Here is a 23,396-nt window from a genome sequence, read left to right as displayed (position 1 = left end):
GCAGTTATACAGACGTCTGAAATGTTGTAAAAGTAAGACACACGTCAATAGGTTTTAAGACAAACCAAACTTTCGAAATTTCGGCGCCAACCTTACATTTTCTACTTTTCAAACAAACATTTTTGCAATTATTTTATTATTACGACAGTCATTTAGATTGTTTTGTAGTGTCCCGAAAGTGTTTTTTTCCACCGTTTTATTTATGCATAACATTCTTTTTTTCATATTTCATCTTTCTATCCGTTAACTATATGCCCATTGTTTGTCATGGCAAATGAAGTTTCTGTTAACAAAGACTATGTGTCAGCATCAAACTGTCAGTGGCCAAGGCATGTGTAGAGTGTATTCTAAAATTAAATTTACTTTTTAACGTGATTATAGCTTTATATGATTCAGTGTATACTGATACTAAATGTTTGTCATAAATAAGGACACATGCTTTATAAACACGACATATGATGTGTTAAACTTGGTGGCAATATTTCTATTTCAGACAGGACAAGGATAAGTCGAAAGAGTTTATTTTAGTGACGATATACAACAAGATGTGTTTGTGAAACACAATGTCCCCCTATATGACGTTTGACCTTGAAGGATGACCTTGACCTTGACCCTTCACCACTCAAAATGTGCAGCTCCATGAGATACACATGCATTTCAAATATAAAATTGCTAGCTTCAATATTGCAGAAGTGACATTACATGAGCAATTTTGACCCATATATTTGACCTTGAAGGATGACCTTGACCTTACACCACTCAAAATGTGCTGCTCCATGAGATACACATGCATGCCAATTATCAAGTTGCAATCTTCAATATTGCAAAAGTATTCATAAAATAAGCGATTTGGGCCACATATATTTGACCTCTGACCTTGAGGGATGACCTTGACCTTTCACCACTCAAAATGCGCAGCTCCATGAGATACACATGCATGCCAAATATCAAGTTGCTATCTTCAATATAGCAAAAGTATTCATAAAATGAGCGATTTTGGCCACATATTTGACCTCTGACCTTGAAGGATGACCTTGACCTTTCTCCACTCAAATGTGCAGCTCCATGGGTTGTCATGTTCTGTGGATTTGATACTGCAACCAAGTTTCAGAGTGAATGACAGGGACTCGGCTTGACACAATCGTGTTGATGGAGTGCATTTTGCAAAACGTCAGATAAAGGTGTGCATATTCACATCAGTTTATCGGAAATGGAAAAACATTAATGAAAACTTAACAGTTCCCTTCAAATACTATCTGTCGACATAAAATTTGGTATTTGTGTAGGAAAATCCAGTAGATTTTGTGCATTTTTGATTCCAAAGAAACACTTCGTGTCGGGTTTGCTTGGGCAGTCACTGATTTGTTTGTAGCTCGTGTCCGCGATAAATTCCGCTTGTCACTATGGTATGTGGTACATGATTATCACATGCCAATTATGAAACAGGCCATTATAATGAATTTGCTAGTAAAAAGATAAGCTAATTGTTAAGGGTTTTTAAATCATGAAAACCATTTACTAAATAGTCATAGGCAATAACAGAATGGCTTTAAAAAGTTGATATTATCGCTACCACATTAAACGTTCATAACTTAACAATACGGTCATGTATATGTATATATTGTACAGTAACAATCACGCTGTAAGAGTTTAGAACATATAGTGAATCATAAGACAAGTCTTACTACATTGTACATAGGTTTTATGTATACAGAATACAAGTGTACTGGACTTTTCTATAAACACTTTGGTCTTTTTTGCCCATTTGACAGAGAACGACTATCCAAAATGCTGAATATTGATATTACACTATTACATGCTCCATCTCACACCAGCTTCCTGTCCTGTCAAAAGTATAAATAAAAAAATTAAAATGACTATTTATATAATCATAACATTTTTTGGTATATACAACTGACAAGTCTTACTAGTGTTAACATCACAATGTAAGCAACACATTTATGTGGAATACATCACCAGATAAGATCACAAATATTCTCAACTCCAACTCCCATCAACCTTCTGCCTCAAAATGAAACCTTGAAGAAACAATTTCATTTCAAACAAAGATTTCAGCAAGTGTATAAATCTTAAAGGCGCAAATAATTACTTAGATTTTAAGAGATGTTTACATCTCATTCTCAGATATACATGTAATCAGGGCATTTCAGTCAAAAACAAAAATTCCACGAATACAAGATCTAATGCATAGATTTAAATCTCAAAGTAACAAATAAATTGTTGGATCTCAGATGATGTATTACTCAAATAAATATGATAATGTTTTACCAGTCAACACAAAATCAAGCTTCTAAAGTTCTATAAAAAAAATCTGGTAATTATTGTCCGTGGGCTGATGACACATTCTCAGTTAGAAGTTTCTTAACACATGTTGGTGTAAGAAACCCAAATGCTTCATTTACAGCAGTGAACTCAAAGAATCAGCAAGGCGCTGGTTATAAAGGATCTGTTCCGATTTTCCTGAAGGTCACATGACTCCCCACTTCTCCTCAAAGGCAGTAGTTAGCTTGGCACAGGTCAGGGCGGCAGACAGTGGGTAGTTACTGATGGAGTAGGTCTCCTCTGTGTAGTCCACATTGATCTGAGGAGGCAGAGGAGCACAGATGTTCAGCACTTTTGCAATTAATGATTTTTCATTTCACATATCATTTCATCTACTTAGCCTAACAAATGCTTAAGTGCGCAAAACCCTTTACTTATGATCGGATACCGGTGGTATAGACCTTTCTGTATCTAATACAAGTAGAAGATTGCAGTTTTCAAAATAATCTACTTGTAACCTCATGGCAATAATAGGCTTTATTGGGATTCCATGAATACTGATTTTAATAATTCGCTTAATTACATTAGATATAACAAATATGACTTTATTTTATAGGATTACTGGTATAAGATTGATACTAAAAGTTTTCTTACACTGAACTTTTTTTTAAAAGTCAAGTTTACGTCTTTCATATCCATCTACTTTATGGGGAGGGTATTCATGTTTGTTCTCATCATTTTTGGAATATGACCTGTGCTATTGAAATTGAGAATTAAATAGTGTCAATTTAATTTAAATTTGGCAAAAGAAATTGTTTGATTATGAACATTTTGAAGTATTTGCGACAAACAAGTTAAGCCAAAACAAACATGTCAGCAAAATGAATATTTTAACTTAATAAACTCTTTTTTCGAGACTTATCATAGTTATTACTTAACATAAAAAACCCATAAATTTGGGAATATTGAACTGGATTTGGGAAAAAAGATACTATTGGCCTATTAGAATATGAACAAATAACAGCTATAAAATCATCCTTATAAAAGTCTTAATGTCCTCTTAACAGTTTCAAAAGGGCTTCATTTTTTTGTTTATCCAATGAAATAGAGTAAGAAGCATAAAAATGTGGATGTAATTATAGTTGTGTTCAATTATTACATTTAGTTTTTTATAGATATTATTTTCTCAAAATAACCTTTTAGCAAGCTTCAATGTTGACCTTTTCCCCTACTATAATTTCCTTCAGTGTTCTTGTACCCTTTTTTACTATTTCTAAAAGATAAGTGCAAATTTTAACGAGCATTTACTTAAACACCCCTATTATTCCTCTATACCTTTTGTTACTGAAACTACCGTAAACTCAAATATTTTTACAAACGCAATTATTCATGTGAGGAGAGCATATTAGAGTAACAAGTTGTTGGTACTTGTGTATAATTTTGATAATATTCCAAACAGGTCTGAGTTGCAGGTTAACAATAGAAGTGCAACAGAACAAGTATAGAAGGATTAATATTAGATTATTGGAAAACAAAGCAGCAGAAGTTCTGCACCAAAATATCACTTTATTTTTGTTCCACATAAAATTTACTTAGTCACTACCATTCACCATTTTCTGATAAATTTTAAATGCATGTTTTCAATTCAGACAATAATCTGCTCTACTGAGACCTGAAAGAGCTGAACTGTTTATAACAGCTTCTATGATGTTTCCAAAACCATTTTAGAACTATGCTCTGTTTTATGATGATTGGAAAATATATATATTACTTCTGTAGTGTTCACTAAGATACGCTAGAGCCATGTAAGATCAATTGCTCTGTTCCCTGGCATCCATGGTTTTCAAGGCAAAGAAAACAATTTTGACCTTTGTCAAGATATCATAAGAACACTTGTTCTGAGCAAGTTGCATGATGATTGGGAAAAAAAGTGACCCCTAGTGTTCACACGCTTTTGCTATAGCCATATTTGGAAAACCGACCCACTCCCTTAAGGCCATGTTTTTAAATGGGCACAAACTATTTTCTTACTCGGCTGAGATATCATTCAAACAAATTTTCTGAAAAATGTCCAAAAAGATTAGTAACATATTGTAACAAGAGGGCCATGGTGGCCCTGTATCGCTCCACTGTTTTTTAATGCGAAAAAAAGCGTGCAATGCGCATGGGTTGAAATGTACACAAGCATGTGACTTTCTCTTTCTATCCATCGTCCCACTTGGCTCTTAAAGTTTGAAGGGTGAGCATTTTTATATATGGAAAACGTTACAACGGTGTTAATTAAACAGACTAAAAAGTCCGGGAATTGTCCCACAGGTCCTTTGCTTATAACGTAGGTACATTTATCTCTCCAAAATATATTGTCGTTCTTTATATTCGCATATTTTTAGATGCTGAAGATCAAATCTACGCATGTTCTACAAGATTAATGAAAGTTCCTTCATTCAATCATGAATCTTTTTCCAAAATTCCAAAAAGTGTTTGTAGGTTTCAAAGTTTCTGCTACTTACATAGTTCATGACATATGCATAATACCTAATGACGAAGATCACCTGAACTTTACTACATTCTTGAGGCATAAGCGAGTGTTGCAGGATTGTTAACGTGGTGAAGAAATTGTTTACTGTACAAAGAAGATATTTGCCTGAGGAAACATAAAGTTACGAGTTTTTCAGGTCCATGAGGTGCCGAAAGGCAGTAGGAATGATAACTTTGTAGAGGCTTTTTGTTAAACAAAGTAAATGTTTATGAGACAAAAAATTAAACTATAATTCATCAAGATGTTGCGATCATGGCAACACTACTTGCATATGGCGTGAGGTTTAAAGAGATATCATGACAAACAATTAGCTTGACTAACTTTCCTTTACTTTTTCCATCTGACATTGGTTACCTGTCATGTTTGTTTTTGAAAAATACTAGGATTGCCATATATTGAAATAAGGTATCTGACCTATTCTCTGATAGGTTGCTAGTAATAGACTTAGCGGCAGTCATGTTATGAACAAGGGGATTGTTCACAGCATTGGTAGAATATACTTTTAATAGATACATCTTTTTTAAGTTGGATTCTCCTTACTTTTTTGCAACTGAATATTAAAATCACTTAAATTCAATGTAACAATTTGTTGTTAAGTTTATCTTGAACAAATATTTTTTGCAATCTGTTTATAAATCATAAAATGATGTCATTCAAATTATTTTTTTATAAATAGGGCCTATTATAAAACCAGAATTTTGAGAATGTTAACATAAAAGAATAATACTAACCATTTGGTGAAAACAAACAAAACAATACAATTTTTTTTATAAAATGTTATATACAAACAAGGTTAATGGACTTAATATAAACCATCACACTTGAGTGTTCTTCTTGTGTTAATGATGTATTAAACGGAGTTAAATTAATATATATAATTTGTTTACTTTTCAATATCTTGCATTTCACATCTTTAGTTCAATGCTATTTCAATTAACTGAACAGCGTGACAAACATAATAAAGCAGAATATGCATATGAATCTGATTATACACAGATCCACTATCATATAAATCAAATCATGTTTGTCTATTTCCATGTTCGAAAGATCCTCTTTTAAATTGTTTTACTTCGCAAGTAGACTGAACTCCCAATTTGCAAACAGAAACACTGGTTTCCATGACACAAATTCACTGTGCACATTTCTAAACAAATATGTGGTTCTTATATCTAAAACGTAGTCTTTTTCGTTAACAAACACATTATTTCTATCAAACTATATGATGTCAGTCGTTAATTCGATTGATATTTGTCATTTCAATAATCTTAATTTTCGCTTCACAACGGTGCCATTTGCATACGAAATACCAAATACATTTCATGAAACCGATTTTAATTGGAAGATTGGGAAACGACAGCCAATTATATCGCTTGTTTCAAAAATGCTTGGGCAGAATCTACCAGTGTAAAATGCGGAGAGATTTCGCGGGCCGCGGATATATTTAGCATATGTTCATTTTTGTGACCCCCGAGGCAGGGTCAAATTTGACCCCAGGGGCATAATTTGAAACAAGAGCACCGCCTTGCGAGTGCAGACCGCTCATCTATTTTCTTTTTAAAGGTGAAGGGACTCTCATTTTCAATCACAAAGGAGGGAGGGGCGGAGTGAAGAGGGGTGTATAGTGTGGGGGTGTGGAAATTATTACATTATCTTCCAAAAATGTGAAAAAAAACGCCCCCCCCAAAAAAAAAAATTGGGGGGGGGGTGGGGGGGAGTGGGGGGGATTTTTGGGTGCGATGGTTGGACGGTATTTCAAACATAAAATAATAAAAATAAATATTTGTGTTTTTTAACCGTTTCAAAAAAATTAAAAAAATTGTGTGGGGGGGGGTGGGGGGGGGGGGGGGTAAAGTGTGAGGGGTGGTGGTAATTTGTGAGATGATCTAAAAAAAAAAAAAATTAGGGGGGGTATTCAGGTGGGGGGAGGGGGGGGGGGGATTCTTGGGTTCGATGGTTGGACGGTATTTCAAACATAAAATAATAAAAATAAATATTTGTGTTTTTTAAACCGTTTCAAAAAAAAAAATTGGGGGGGTGGGGGGGGTATAGTGTGAGGGTGTGGTGGTCATTTGTGAGATGATCTTTAAAAAAAAAAACAAAAAAAAAATTAGGATGGGGGACGGGGGGGGGGGGGGGGGGGGGGAGGGGGGGGAGGGCACAGGGGATGGTTTGGGGAGTCTATTGTGGTATGTCAGGTAAGAGTAGTTTTGTCAAAGTATCAATCAAATCTAATCATAAATAAAGAAGTTATGGCAATTTTAGCAAAATTTAATAATTTGACCTTGAGAGTCAATGTCATTCAAAGGTCAAGGTAAAATTCAACTTGCCAGGTACAGTAACCTCATGATAGCATGAAAGTATTTGAAGTTTGAAAGCAATAGCCTTGATACTTAAGAAGTAAAGTGGATTGAAACACAAAATTTAACCATATATTCAAAGTTACTAAGTCAAAAAAGGGCCATAATCCCGTAAAAATGACAACCAGAGTTATGCAACTTGTCCTTTTACTGTACCCTTATGATAGTTTGCGAGTGTTCCAAGTATGAAAGCAATATCTATGATACTTATGGGGTAAAGTGGACCAAAACACAAAACTTAACCAAATTTTCAATTTTCTAAGTACCGGTATAAAAAGGGCACATAATTCTGTCAAAATGCCAGTCAGAGTTACATTACTTTGCCTGCACAGTCCCCTTATGATAGTTAATAAGTGTTGCAAGTATGAAAGCAATAGCTTTGATACTGTAGGAATAAAGTGGACCTAAACACAAAACTTAACCAAATTTTCAATTTTCTGAGTATAAAAAGGGCACATAATTCTGTCAAAATGCACGCCAGAGTTATGTAACTTTGCCTGCCCAGACCCCTTATGATAGTGAGAAAGTGTACCAAGTTTGAATGCCATAGCATTGATACTTTCTGAGAAAAGTGGACCTAAACGCAAAACTTAACCAAAATTTTCAATTTTCTAAGTATAAAAAGGGCACATAATTCTGTCAAAATGCACACCAGAGTTATCTAACTTTGCCTGCCCAGTCCCCTCATGATAGTTAGTAAGTGTACCAAGTTTGAATGCAATAGCATTGATACTTTCTGAGAAAAGTGGACCTAAACGCAAAACTTAACCGGACGCCGACGCCAACGCCGACGCCAAGGTGATGACAATAGCTCATTATTTTTTTTTCAAAAAATAGATGAGCTAAAAACTAAGTAGAGAACTATTAGATGTCACTAAATACCGAATTTGGTAGCCCTAGGCCCTATGGTTATGGACAGAAAGATTTTAAAATAGGCTTTATATAAGCATTTGTTCTATTTTGTGACCTCCGGGGCAGGGTCAAATTTGACCACAGGGGCATAATTTGACGAAATTTGGTAGAAGACTTTAAGATGTCTCTACATACCCAATTTGAAAACCCTAGGCCCAATGGTTATGGACGTAAAGATTCTAAAAGTTTTCACAAAATAGGCCTTATATAAGCAAATTTTCAATTTTGTGACCCCCGGGGCGGAGTCAAATTTGACCCCAGGGGCATAATTTGAACAAATTCGAAAGAGGTTCACCCAAGGAACATTCCTGAGAATTTTCATCAGAATTGGACCAGTACTTTAGGAGAAGAGAATGTTTAAAGAAAAGTTAACGCACGGACAACGCACGTACAACAGACACAGGACCATGACATAAGCCCCGCTGGCCTCTGGCCAGTGGAGCTAACAATTGACTGATACCATTTTGAACTCGACCAAGATATCATTAAAAGAAATTTTTTGGTCCATGTTTCATTTTACACTGTAACATACAAATGTATATTTGTACATGCAATCAGTTTTTCAATACCAGTTTTCTTGTGCTAATAGTTGTTTGTGTCCAAAACTTAGCTTAAATGTCTTCAAATGTAAGATAACAATTTCGATCATGTTTACATCTGTGAAAGCAATGTTTTTCAACAGACCAGAAACATTTTCGAACTTGGCTGCAATTTTATAATAACAAATGGACTAAGAGAGTTTCAAGAAGTTTCTTCCAGAGGCAGACCTCAACATTAAATTTTCAAGCCACTTGTCCAGTCGGACAAGTAGACCAAAATTTCACTTGTCCTGACCAAAAATCAACTTGTCCTGACCATTATATCTTATTCTGCTCAGTTCTTTGCAAAACAATGAAATAATACAATATGCTCAAATCATAAAGACTTTAATTGTTCAAAATACATGTTAAAGGGGCCTTTTCACAGATTTTGGCATGTTTTGAAGTTTGTCATTAAATGCTTTATATTGATAAATGTAAACATTAAATTTTAAAAGCTTCAGTAAAATATCAAAATTAAAATTTAAAAAAGGAAAAAAAAGTAGCCCACAGCAGGGCTTGAACCAGTGACCCCCGGAATCCTGAAGTAAAAACGCATTAGCAAACTGAGCTATTCTGCCAAGCATACATAGGCTGCGTCTTTTATACGTTATATAAGCAATCTTCGTAGTTTCACAAATTTAAACGACAACAACAGAACTCTCCAAATTATTCAATCGTTTCGCGTTGCAACGCTTTATAATTTTAAGGTTTTTAAATCGTCAAAAGATGCATATAATGACAATATTAGACAAAGGCAAATGTTCAGTAATACTATTTCCTCACAAATATCATAACTAAACCAAAATTTGCGAATCTGAAACAACTTTTTTCATTTTTGTCAATTTACCGAACCGTGAAAAGATCCCTTTAACATAATTGTAGGCAATTTCAATACAAAAATAACTGACTATAATTACAGGAAAACTCGATATTATTGATTTCTAAACATTATACAAAGCCATAATACCTAACAAAAACTTGTGTTTTTCGACCATCAAGCTTCTTTTCGTAATTACATTTTGTTTCTTGGCCACCTTTAGGTATTTTTTTAAAAGTTTCTTGTGATTTTGAAGACGAAAAACCAAAGGAAAGCAGATGAGACATTTTTGAGCAGACAGCATTGCACTAACAAAAACAAACAGCAAATGGGAATGCTGTCAAAAAATCATTCTATACATAGAGACGAGGTCACTACGTTAATTGTCTGTAAGATCGGTGTTGTAAAATGCATATCCTTTACAAGGGAGAATATTCTTGTTATCTTGGCAAAGAAAAATGTTAAGGGTTGCTTCCTTTGTAAACAGTATGGTGTAGTATCACATGGAACTATCGGAGTATCTCGCGCTTTGTCGTTTAAACGTAAACAAAATATAATCAAACAAGTTTCGTGGTAACTCCACAGAAAACAAGGGCTGTTTGTAAAACATGCATGCCCCCCTATATGGGCTATAAGTTGTAGTAGCAGCCATTGTGTGAATACGTTTTTTGTCACTGTGAATGGTGGTGGTGGTGGTGGTGGGTGGTGGTGGTGGTGGTAGTAGTAGTAGTAGTAGTAGAGTAGTAGTAGAAGTAGTAGTAGTAGTAGTAGTAGTAGTAGTAGTAGTAGTAGTAGTAGTAGTAGTAGTAGTAGTAGTAGTAGTAATAGAGTAGTAGTAGTAGTAGTAGGTGGTGGTGGTAGTAGTAGTAGTAGTAGTAGTAGTAGTAGAAGTAGTAGTAGTAGTAGTAGTAGTAGTAGTAGTAGTAGTAGTCGTAGTAGTAGTAGTAGTAGTAGAGCAGTAGTAGAAGTAGTAGTAGTAGTAGTAGTAGTAGTAGTAGTAGGAGAAGTAGTAGTAGTAGTAGTAGTAGTAGCAGTAGAAGTAGTAGTAGTAGTAGTAGTAGTAGTAGTAGTAGTAGTAGTAGTAGTAGTAGTAGTAGTAGTAGTAGCATCAGCAGCAGCAGCAGCAGCAGTAGTAGCAGCAGTAGTAGTAGTAGTAGTAGTAGTAGTAGTAGTAGTAGTAGTAGTAGTAGTAGTAGTAGTATGCATTACAAAAATGCAGTTAGCCTTACATTTGGTAAAATTTAAATATATTACAAGGGAGGCAAATCTGTAACAATAAATTTAAACTTATTGCATTTGTTTCCCCTGTAGTGTATTACCTCCCCTGTCCTCCTTATATTTATATTAATCAACAAAATTAAACATTAACACAATATTTAATATACAAAATATACAAAAAATCTCATATTCTGATAATATTTTTACTGATCCACTGTATTTTACTAAAAGGATGATGTTTCATTGGACTGATAATTATAGATTTAGGATTACAGACCAGTTGCTTCAGTAATATTGTTCAGAGTGTGCCCTGTTGGCCGCGTATGCATTCTTGAATTATCATTCAAAAAAACATTTTACTATTTCGAGTCACCGTGACCTTGACCTTTGACCTCAAAATCAATAGGGGTCATCTGCGAGTCATGATCAATGTACCTATGAAGTTTCATGATCCTAGGCCCAAGCGTTCTTGAGTTATCATCCGGAAACCACCTGGTGGACGGACCGACCAACCTACCGACCGACATGAGCAAAGCAATATACCCCCTCTTCTTCGAAGGGGGGCATAAAAACGATTTTTAAGGCATTTTAACTAAGTTATTAAATTATAACGACCACTTGTCCCGTCGGACTAGCAAATTCTTTAATTACTTGTCCGGACTAACAATTTGGTTGTCCCGGACAGTCGGACTACCGTTAATGTCGAGCCCTGAGAGGGTTCACAAACTATTCTAGAATATGTACCTAGTGACCGAGTAATTTTCCCTATGTGACTTGGTTTTCGAACTTGGCCAAGCACTGGAAAATGTTATAATTAAGTTTCATGAAAATTGGCCAATAAGTGTGGCCTCTAGAGTGTTAACGAGCCAAAAATTAATTACTTATGGCGGACACGAGGCATCACAAAAGTTAACCATAAGCACATTGTGCTCAAGTAAGCTAATAACATTCTATAATCAAATAAAATTAACGCATTAGCCACAATTTCTTAATAATAATTAATTCTTCAAATTTGACATGACTTACACTGCCATGGGCCATGGCCCCCACAACAAAAACTATGGGGTCATCTTTGGGCACCAGGGTCCGAGGGTCAACACACGCATCAGCCTTGAAGGACATTCCTATTTTCTTGCAACCAATCGGCAGATGGTCAGTCACAGGATTTTTAACTACCTGTCAAACATAAACAAGTGAACTTCCACATACCGGCATTCTTTTAACAAATCATGTAGGTAGGTAGACTATTATTTTTCATCAAAACTTATTAACAATACATTGTAACATTTTATTAATACGTTGCTATATCTATTACAGTCATATATCTTGTTCTGATCCTCAATTACTGTTACATTCAACCAACCATCGCATTTGACATCATTCCCATTGTCTTTTCCAACTTTTTATTCTACACAAGCTGACTTCTATTTGCAAACTACCACAAGTTTACATACCACATTTATTTGCAATGTAAAATTAAAACTAACATTAATTATTTTCCAATAAAATGTTAATATTAGTAATAATAATTACAATTACTATCATTACAATTATTGCAAAAGGGCCAAGATGGTCCTAGTTCTCTCACCTGAGAGGAGTCGGTTTATTCAATCTTTACCAAATGTTAAACTTTACCTAGATATTGTCCAGACAAACATCCTGGTCAAGTTTCATCATTATTAAACCAAAACACTGGCGTAAGGAGTGTTTTTGTTTTTGTAAGATTTGACCTGGTTACCTATATTTTGAGTTGACCCCCCTTACCAAACATCAAAATTTGCTTACAAAAATAAATATTATGACCAAGATTCATAAAATCTGAAACAAAATTGTGACCTCTAGAGTGTTTACAAGGATTTTGTATAATATAATGAAAATTTGAACAATCTAAGGGCAATAATTATGGCATTAATTAATTGATTTTCCTCATTATCAAACTAGACGGAGATCTTTTTCAGCAACTTTGATTAAGAATGCTTGAGAAATGTGAATGCTAGAGTGTTTACGGACAGCGGACAAAGACCAATCCTAAAACCTCACCTACATACATATAGAGAAAAATGCACCGTCCACTGACGGCCATGTTTTTCAGTGATCTGGACCATTTTCAAACTTGTCTGAGATATCAATAAAACCAATGTTTTGACCAACTTTCATGATGATTGGGCAAAACTTGTGACTTCTAGAGTGTTAACAAGGTTTCTCTATAGCCAAATAAGGAAAACTGCCCCACCCACTGGCGGCCATGTTTTTCATCGGACTGAAACCACTTTTAAACTCAACCAACATATCATTAAGGCAAACATTTTGACACAGTTACATGAAGATTGGGCATGAAATGTGACTTCTACAGTGTTTACAAGGTTATTCTTTTTTTTGACCTAGAGACCTAGTTTTTGACCCAGCATGACCCAGTTTCGAACTCGATCGAGATACATTGGGACAAATCTTCTGACCAAGTTTCATGAAGATCGGACAATAAATGTGGCCTAGAGTGTTTACAAACAAATGTGGACGGACGGACGACGGACAAAGACCGGTCACAAAAGCTCACCTGAGCAGTCAGGTGAGCTAATGACAAACTGTACTTACCTTAAGAAGTTTTTGTGGACCATCTGCAGCGTGGATGCTCAACTTGTGTAATAATTGCACTGGAAACAATTATGAACAATGCTTGTAAATGTAATTCATTAAATTATTTCTTTAATCAGTCGCAAAAAAAAATGGAATATTTATAAAATATATGAGTGTAATACAGTAACATCAATCTAATGAAGATGTGCAAAAATCAGCTGCTACCAAAATGTTTTGACAAAGTAAACTTGGGGGTTCATTTGAACACTTAATTAAAAATACATGTACCTGTAATTTATTTGTCCCTATAATAAGGCTATACATGTATATTCCCTCAAAACATAGCTGACAGTGACAGTGTACCAATACATTTACAATTTAAGCAATTAAGTCATTACATACACAAGTGCTTACATTGTACATAAAAATTAATTGTGCAGTAAAATTTCTAAACTCAATATAATCCAGTTAGATCATTATCATCCTTAAGTGATACCAAGTCTGTTGACCCAAACATCAGCTCGACTCACCCATGAGTCCACAGAATCTATCAAACGTGCGAGGGATTCGTGTCTGTGGGTTGACTTCAATGAGAACGTTCTTCTCCGTGTGGACATATACCTGCAGGAGACCAGCACGGTTCAAAGGGCTGTCCAACAGCATCAAGAGGCACTAAAGGAGAAATCAGGTGGTCATGTTTAGATCATCATGGTTTTGATTATATATTATACATATTTGTTTTACTAGACAATTATCAATATAATGACCTGTAAATAGGGGGCTTGCAGTTATCTCCATGTAGGTAAAACAAAACCTTCATTACATAGTTTAAAATATTTTTTAGTTAAAATCACTAGACTGAAATAAGGGTAGCTGGTCTTTGTTGTTTGTTCCTGTTTCTATTATAATTTTTTTCAACAAATGCGGCATCATGGGAACATTAATTTATTCAGTGTTTCAACTTGGACCTTCTGCCAAATATACTTTCCTTACGTTTCATTGTTATCTAAGATATAAGTTACAGACTGATATATTGAGGGACAAGGTCACTTTGAGCCTTAATTAGTTAGTACATACCCATTATTTAAGCAGATTATATTTTAAGTTAAAATGACATTGTTTTAAGGTGTCTCAAGTGTTGCAAGTGCTAGAATTAGACAGAGACCTATATTTGTTTTTATATGTTGCTGTATTAGAGCCGCTTGCTATACTTACAATGTACCGCAACTTTTGTCATTGGTAAATTTAATTTAAAATTAATATTATTTCAACAACTCAAGACAAAATTGGTCTTTTCATTTATTTACTATGCGCAGGGGTTTTCCTCGCTTCATTGGGAAGAGACGCTAGCCTATGGATTTTGGGAAGAAATTGCTCATTTTGGGAAGAATTCTCGCTAAAATTACTGCTTTGGGAAATGAAAAAGCTGGTGTAAGTTAGGATTTTTGGGAAAACTGAATGATTTTAAAGAAATATTTAATTGGGAAGGGGCCTTTAATAGGCCCGTGGTATATAAGGCTGAAAACCCCTGATGCGCTTTTTACTTTGCGATTTTCGCAAAAATAGATCCAATGAACTAAAGATGAGAATGGTTCTTAATCAGTCAGGTGTGAATAACACCATGTCATTATCAGTCACAAAATTCTGGGATTTTGTGACAGTTGGTTGGCTTCATTATACCTAACACACTAATTGGTTCCTACGATGTACTCCTCCACGATAAAATTGTGACTAGATACCAGATTATGGTGAACATTTCACTGTGTAGGATGTCAGACATTATGAATTAGGGGGCCGGCAATTTGCTAAGAAACATACGCAAACTCTACACAGGAATCAATAAATATGTTAAAAAGGTTGCAATACCAATCAACAGTATCAGTACAATATATACCTGGTGTGTGATATCTGGACGACATGTTGCTATATCTTTTTTGAATTTCTTTGCAATGTGTTTGTGTTTATCACAATTCAACAATTCGAAAGTTTTGCCATTCTGAAAACAAAGATTCAAAGCAAATTTAAATATAAAAAATACCATGCCATACATTTAAAACGAGTATATGTAGCCAATTGAAAATGAACCAATAACAAAATGTATTATTACACCTACGGCAAAAATTGTAATGTCATTTTAACAATGGTCGAACCATAATCATGTCCAATCTGCAACCTTCTAAACTATGTTAAATGTTAATATCCGTCCTCAGTATCATTTTATAATTAGCGCATATGCCTGACTCAAACGATGCAGCAGTGTCGTACAGTTAAGGTTTATGGTTACAATATACAGTCAATCTTGTGGATGCGACCACTTGTATTAAGCGACCTTTGTCTTATGCGACCATTATGAAATCCCACGGAGCTTTTCCGCTATATAATGATATTGTATTAAGCGACTTTTGTCTTACGCGACCAGCGACCGCTGATTTGTGTGTATTTTGATGTCCGAATCTTGTATTAAGCGACCACTAGGAGGTAAAAGTGGTTAATCTATCGATCTTTCAGGGACAAATCCGTGTTAATTGTTTATCTAAGCCGATAAGATGTACTGTTACACCTCTGCTTTGTTTTCACAACCATTATGATTATGCTTTGTCTCGTTGACCGGTTCTGACCGGTATTGTTGTAGACTGCGTATCAATTTATTGAGTTGAATAATAGAGGAACGTATTGCGCACAGTCTACAGCTTAAAAAGTTTACTATGTGGAACGTTAAGAGACAATGCCAATTTTTCTCGAGTATAGATAACAGGTGCAGAAACAATGCACTGTACGCGACAAACATTTCCTGAGAAGTGCGGAAAATAAACTATTAATCGGCAACATCTGTCGAAATCCGTACATTACCAATTTGTAATAATGCTAATTAGTAGATATTTGTAAGCCAATCACATTGTTATTTACTTAATAAATTTTCCAACCAGGTCTGATTGTTTGTTTTCAATTGACGTGTTTTAATTTTTTCAGCTCATTATGTATCATAATCGAGTTAGATTTCCTTAAGCGTACATGCAGAAATTAAAATGTCAAAACAAAAAGTGTTAACGTTGAACGAGAAAATTCGGGTTTTGGAATTGTCAAAGAGTATAAGTGCACGTAAAATCGCAGACGAGATTGGAGTCGGAAAAACCCAAATTCAGAACATTCTTAAGCGTAAAGCCGAGGTGCTTGAAGACGTGGAAAATAATGTGTCAGGTGAAAAAAAACGCGCAATATAGAAACGGAAAGAGAAATACATGTGATAATATATCATAGCTTTTGGCTTCTGACATTTATTTCTAGTTTTAGCTGTACACATGTACATGTAGACTGTTACACATTTTTAGCAAAATTCTTTGTTCTTAGGAAAAATATTTCCTTGTCTATGTTGTTTTTGCAAATAAATATGTACACACAATTGATTTATAATAAATGATAATTTATAATAAGTGAAAAATAAAACACATTATAAGTAAAATATTGTTTATGTATTGTGTTTATATTCATTTTATTATAAAAGTTAAAATCATTGTGGATAAAAGAGATAATCCTTCATATAGATTAAAATTGAGGGTAAGCATTCTTCCAGAATGGCCTTTTGTATTCAAAGACCGTTTTATTAAGAGACCACTTTTGATTACTCCCTTGAGTGGTCTCTTAATACAAGATTGACTGTACTAAATCATTTTGGTGTTCAATGCTATACCCTCTAAAAAATGGAACGTCATTTATTTGAAGACACAATTCTCTGTATGTGCACTTGCCATGACTTTATTTTTGAATATTTCTGTGTGCATGTGGTAGGGAAAACATTGTTGTATACTACAAATTCAGTGTTTTGCTTATAGGTTGGAGACTACATGAGATTTTGACAGATGGCGGGAAACCCTCATCAACTGGAGATCAGCCGGTAAAAAGGTGGCCTTAAAACAGTGACCGTTGATTCGCGTCGAGTTCTTTCTTACATACTGCATGACCTATCTTTTTTATTGTTTAAATCCATTCGGCTTGGCATGCTCTTTAAGAAAAGGTATGGGTATGGGGGTGTCTACGCGCAAAAGTTTGACTTTATTTTTCGTTGAAGTTGTTGATTTTACATTGAATTTGTTAAGGAAATCTTTTGGTATATTATAACCTTATAGATCTACCATTGGCAGTCAATCCGCGAAATTATGTGATTTTGTATACCTTCACAGATTCAAGAGAAGCCTGCGCCAAAATAATTATTAGGCGCTTCTCATTAGATGTTTTCGGTACACTTTTTATTATTTTCTCCTTTTCTGGAATTTCCTCCGATTCCATTTTGCTACTTGTTTTTGTTTTTTATTTCCTTTCACGTGTTGACAAAACCGATAACAATAGAAGTTATCCGTATGCACGGGGGTACTATTTGGTCGCACTAAAACGCGGACCAATCTGCGGACGATATAGATTATATAGTGATCTGCGGACCATATAGACAAAGAAGGATTATCGAATCTGCGGACGATATAGACAAAGAAGGATTATATCGAATCTGCGGACGATATGAACAAAGAAGGAAATGGGAGAAGATATGGATTGTTAGTGAACAATGGTTTTGCAATTGTTCACGCGTTATTTTTTGTACTTGAATATTTGAAAGTAAATATTTTAAGTTATTTTGCTTTTATTGTAGGAAATTCACATTTTTTTTCATAAACACCAACACAAGTAGGTTTAATGGCTTAGTAACAATACAGTAAAGAATTACAATCATAAAAGAATCATAATAAACACAATGACAAGCAGGAATACATTACTATAGAATATTAATGTATGTTGCAATTTGCGCAAACAGGACATATAAAAGAACGAATCTCCGGACCATTCTCTTAGAAATAATTACACCTTAGGCTACCCTGTCTGTTACCAAAATAGCAGTTGAGGGTCACCGGCATACATGTATCAAATACATTGTAACTATGTTCTGATGCTAACATTTCCTGAAGATTCAACCACTGAGCAGGATTACTAAGTTAACCCCATTTTATTAATGAAAAAATAAATAAATATACTATTAGATGTATCCAAAAAGACAAACCAACTAGTACCTACTAGTACTATTATTAGGAACATCACCCATTAACCATCTATACTTCCAGGTCTTTTGGCTTTGCTACATCAACAAGAATAAGCTTTCGGTTAATTTTTTCTGTGTTAATCATAGGGATTACAGTTTATAATATTTCATCACAACAACAAAATCTTTACAATGATAGTATTCATTTTACAGTCAGGTTTTACTTCTCTTAGGTTAAAAACTAAATAGTGAATCAGTTTTTGAGATGAGCTTGTACCAAACACACACACACACACAAACTCCTGCACATACACACACTTTAATGAGAAAGTATTTGGACTGTCACAGTTATTGCTTGTTGATTGGAATGTCTCAGACTAACCAGCATATACAAGCAGTCTTCACTTTAGCATTTTTGAACAACTAACGGCAGCCTGAATCTTTATGCTTTAATAGAACAGATTAAAATACCCTCTAGCCCGACTATATGAATCAGGAAATTTTAATAGCCCAAATTTAATACATATCACTAGCCCCGGGCTGTCGACGTAGGGGTTAGCGTCAAGACTGTAAGGGCAACAACAATTCTTCAAACATTGATACTTGTCTTCTTTTGAACAAATCTGCCATGACGGGTATTTAATTGGGATAGCCCAACACACAACCAATTAAGGATGACTGTGATGCAGGTGAAAGTTTCACCCATATGGATATTAAGCCAATGGACATTTGACCAGGGACACCTATTTTAATTCAAAGTAAATGTTTTCTTGGCAGTGTTAATAGTCATGTCAACACATCACATGTTATGTTAAATGATTACATGACAACATTCGATGTGTAGCAGCTTAAACCACCATCCATTTTATTATATTTCTGAATGTGTAGGATATTTTTTAATGTAAGGGTATGAAGTAGACACACATCTGAAGTATCTTTATTTTTTTTATTTCAAAGAACATAGTAATGTAACTGTGGTGATGTATAATATTTATTGCAAGAGTTAATAAAATTCCAGGTGTAGAAATCTTCAGCTTCATGCAGAATTAGATACACTATTCCAGTTTCTGTTGACACTGTGATGTTCCTGAAAAAAGTTTCTATAAGTTATAACAATAAACCATTCAACAACATTTAAAGACAGCAAAAATATCTGTTTTAAAATAATTGTTCTTTTTAAAGAAAAGTATTTTACCAAATGTCATCAAACTTCTAATTTGCCCAAACTTAACAAATAAGATATTTTTCCATACACTACCCGCTTTAGCATGTTTCGTTTTTACCTATTTTAAACACAATAAAATCGAAATAAAGCATAAACATGAATTACAATTAAATCAAAGATACTAAGCTAATGAAAATAACAAAAAATATCATACCATATAAGTTATATCCGCAAATTATTGGGAAATATAATTGCTTCAACACAGAACTGTATGCAGACGCACTGCAGAAGGTGATCGAGTACTCCCCCCCCCCGACCTAACTAAATCCACCCAGAGTTGTCTCCCTTAAAATAATGTCGAAAAGGTCAATACAAAGAAGGAATCTGCAGACGTTATATACAAAGAAGGAATCTGCGGACCATATGTATAAATAATAAATCTGCGGACCATATATACAAAGAAGGAATCTGCGGACCATATATACAAAGAGTACATAGTAATTTGCGGACGATATAGACAAAGAAGGATTATCGAATCTGCGGACGATATAGACAAAGAAGGATTATCGAATCTGCGGACGATATATACAAAGAAGGAATATGCGGACCATATGTACAAAGAAGGAATCTGCGGACGCTATATACAAAGAAAGTATATGCAGTCGACATTTACTCTTATCATTACAGCTTGTTAAAGGTGTGACATGTGGCTTTGATCATATACTTGTTAATGAAAATTAAAGGTTAAACTGATAATCATTATCGTAGATCACAGAAACTCCAATTTTCAATCTGTGAATAACTATAAACGTTTAATGAACACGGTACCTTAATAACTTGATTACAGTTGATTTGTCTGTGTTTGTCAACAGCTGCTTCTATACAAATTAATTGTTCCTTACTTATTAAATGGTAAGTTAATTGTAAGACTTGGATGATCAAACTAAATTATCAATGAGGCATGCATTTTGTTGGAAATGTGAGAAAAACATCGAATTCATAATTTCACTTATAAATGTAAATATGAATTGCAATTTATCGACAATACATCGACACATTGTGAATGTCGGTTTGCTGACTTAATTAGAACTGAAACAAAAAATAAATAACACAACAGCACATATATATTGTTTTTTTTTAATTTAATGGAGTTTACATATGCGTATTTGCTGCACACAATAAATACTGCGTTAAGGTACTTATAGTTGCATGTGATACGTGTTGAAGTTAGTGAAGATGTCATTAGAAAACATTGCCTTTGAAATTTATTAATTGTTATATTTACGTTATTTTATTCATATATTGCTAAAAACCGTTAGGCTACGCCTAAATAATCTGGATGACTTGTCCTCAAGATTATTATCAGCTTATCACCAATTAGTTAAAATAACATGCCAACTTATTGTGTACTTGAAGCAATCGATAATCGATAATGCGCTAAATAGCTTCAGAAAGGACACTAAGGGTGCATATTTAGATTGGAACTTCAGATTTTACGTTACAATTGATATTATTTGGTTAATACAACCACATACATTTTAATCATATTATACACACTATTACATTGCACAATTCTAGACAAATGATAACAATAGTGAGTCCTAACAGTTTTTTTCAGAACAGAAGACAATAACGGTGCAGTTATTTTATTTTATTTTTTTTCCCTTCACAAATGACCCTTATCGCACAATGGTTTCAACTGTACTTCTGAAAACATAAAATTAAATCAATACATATATTATATATATATATATATATATATATATATATATATATATATATATATATATATATATATATATATATATATATATATATATATATATATATATATATGAATGATGCTTTTGTGGATAAAAATGTCATTAATGTAAACAACTGACTGTGGTTTCAACTTGTCTGAACTAGTGTTATTCAAAATTTATAAAACATTTGAAAACATTAATCATATTATAAACAGAACAATTTAATAAAAGACGCTCTATCTTGGGTGGAATAGTATGAAAACATTTAGATTGTTAAATCTTAAATAACTGATTTGCTAATTATCCATAAAGTACGTAATGTCTGTTATTAAAATTGGATGTGGCATAAAACTTGGTGTTACAAAAAGTATGTAATCTAATTATCCTTTCTTCATTGAATCAACGCTAAACATATTTTAAATATCATTTCTTGCTAGCCAGTCACACCATTCAGTGTACTATGGTATTTTTCCTTTTTTGTTTATCATGTCCGCAGTTTCCTTCTTTGTTCATATCGTCCGCAGATTCGATATAATCCTTCTTTGTCTGTATCGTCCGCAGATTCGACAATCCTTCTTTGTCTACATGGTCCGCAGTTTCCTTCCTTGTTCATATCGTCCGCAGATTCGATATAATCCTTCTTTGTCTATATTGTCCGCAGATTCGATAATCCTTCTTTGTCTTCATGTATGGTCCGCAGATCACTATATAATCTATATAACGTCCGCAGACTGGTCCACGTTTTAGTATCTGCCTATGCACGGTGACAAGAACTTGTAATCCAATTAAAATCATAACTTCATAAAATAATCTTTATGTGTAAATTTTTATTTTGACTTATTTAATTATTTCAATTTATTTTAATTAACAAAGTTTTAGTTAATTTCAAATTAGTAAAATGTTTGAATAATTATATTAAGCCCTGGATTCGAAACACATAGGTATATATCTTGCTTGAGCTAGGTTAGCGATAAATCCTTACATATTGAAAACTACCTTGATGTACTACAGCTTAGTAAGCTAAGAGAAAGAGTAGCACATTCCAATCTAAATTGTTTACCAAATCAAGAACGCAAACGTAAGCAGTAGAAACTTCCAGAAAGTTCCATGACCAAAGGTTAACAGTTTTGACATGAACACATATAAAAAAAGTAGGTGAATCAACGTACCACGCGAGACCACGTGGGATCACGTGGGTAACGTATTTGGAAAAGTCTGATCAAATTTCAAAAGCTGCTACTGAAAGAATATTTTAGAGAGCACTGTGCGGGGTTCAAGCACTGTGCTTTCTGGATATATTTCAGAGAATAAAATGGGCTGTTTATATTATCGACTTCTTTAATTATTTACATCTATTATGGAACAAAGAATATTAGCGCTTAATGCCATTTCCATAAATCAAAGAATGATAGCATTTAATACTAATAGAAATTGGAAATGCGGCAGAAACAATATTCATTAAAACCATAAATCGAAGAATGAATAGAACTATTAATTACTAAGAACTAAATAACTTATCGTACGTAAATGAAGATCCCGTTACCTATTATATTAAATGGAAATGATGAAAAACCTCAATGAACATTAAAATACATGTATATATATAAAAGCACGTACGATAAACTACCGGATTCTACCAGAATCTAAAGAATAATACAGATTTCAACATAAATTAAAAAAATACCGATGGTAATAATGTCATGTTCATGGATCGGCGTTAAAATACTTGGTAGATTAGTTTACCAGTCGTCGAGAATGTATAGACCAACTTGATAAACTTGAACACTTATTCGCCATAACAACGCCAGAATGGTCATTGTCAGAGCAGGTTGTACCCCGGTATCTACAAAGTACAGTACACATCACGGGGGTATGGAATATATCCAAATAAGCGCGCCGCCTTTGAGCATATTTGCTGTACCCGGGGCAAATTGCATTATATTAAAGAGAACCCGGGGTACTGTTAAGTAGAACCTGAGCAGACAACGACCAGTTTAGCGCCAGTGGCCGACTAAAAATAAGATAAAGTCATGAATATGACAGTCGAGTTTGATTAATTTGTAATGCTTGTTTTAATGGTTCATTTCATTGTAGTCAGGTAATTATTTATTCGAGTGCTATTTTCAGAAATAAAATAATGTTGATTGTGGTCTTATATTGCCCCTTATGATGTGACATGTTT

At 34.1% G+C, this 23,396-nt stretch overlaps 1 protein-coding gene across 1 annotated transcript; it reads right to left on the bottom strand.

Moving 5' to 3' along the window:
• Positions 1–1,603: 1,603 nt before the first annotated feature.
• Positions 1,604–17,648, bottom strand: LOC127847107 (ribosomal RNA small subunit methyltransferase NEP1-like). Its single transcript, XM_052378735.1, has 6 exons — positions 17,452–17,648; positions 15,176–15,277; positions 13,812–13,953; positions 13,300–13,358; positions 11,734–11,883; positions 1,604–2,602 (listed from the first exon to the last, which is right to left on the bottom strand). Exons 1-6 carry the CDS (start codon positions 17,563–17,565, stop codon positions 2,489–2,491), a joined length of 681 nt encoding a protein of 226 aa, XP_052234695.1. The 5' UTR covers positions 17,566–17,648; the 3' UTR covers positions 1,604–2,488.
• Positions 17,649–23,396: the final 5,748 nt, after the last annotated feature.

This window comes from Dreissena polymorpha, chromosome 1 (assembly GCF_020536995.1).
Source record: "Dreissena polymorpha isolate Duluth1 chromosome 1, UMN_Dpol_1.0, whole genome shotgun sequence".
Lineage (NCBI taxonomy): Eukaryota > Metazoa > Mollusca > Bivalvia > Myida > Dreissenidae > Dreissena > Dreissena polymorpha.
The sequence above is the reverse complement of the archived record's forward strand: the minus strand, read 5'-3'. Positions and strand labels throughout refer to the sequence as shown.

What these genes read in the sequence shown, in the direction of transcription:
- LOC127847107 (XM_052378735.1), bottom strand. Translation starts at nt 17,565, where the DNA reads ATGGAATCGGAGGAAATTCCAGAAAAGGAGAAAATAATAAAAAGTGTA. An exon ending in GTCCACAAAAACTTCTTAAG is followed by an intron (nt 11,884 to 13,299) that starts GTAAGTACAGTT and finishes TATGTTTGACAG; the next exon opens with GTAGTTAAAAATCCTGTGAC. An exon ending in GGGCCATGGCCCATGGCAGT is followed by an intron (nt 2,603 to 11,733) that starts GTAAGTCATGTC and finishes CTGCCTCCTCAG; the next exon opens with ATCAATGTGGACTACACAGA.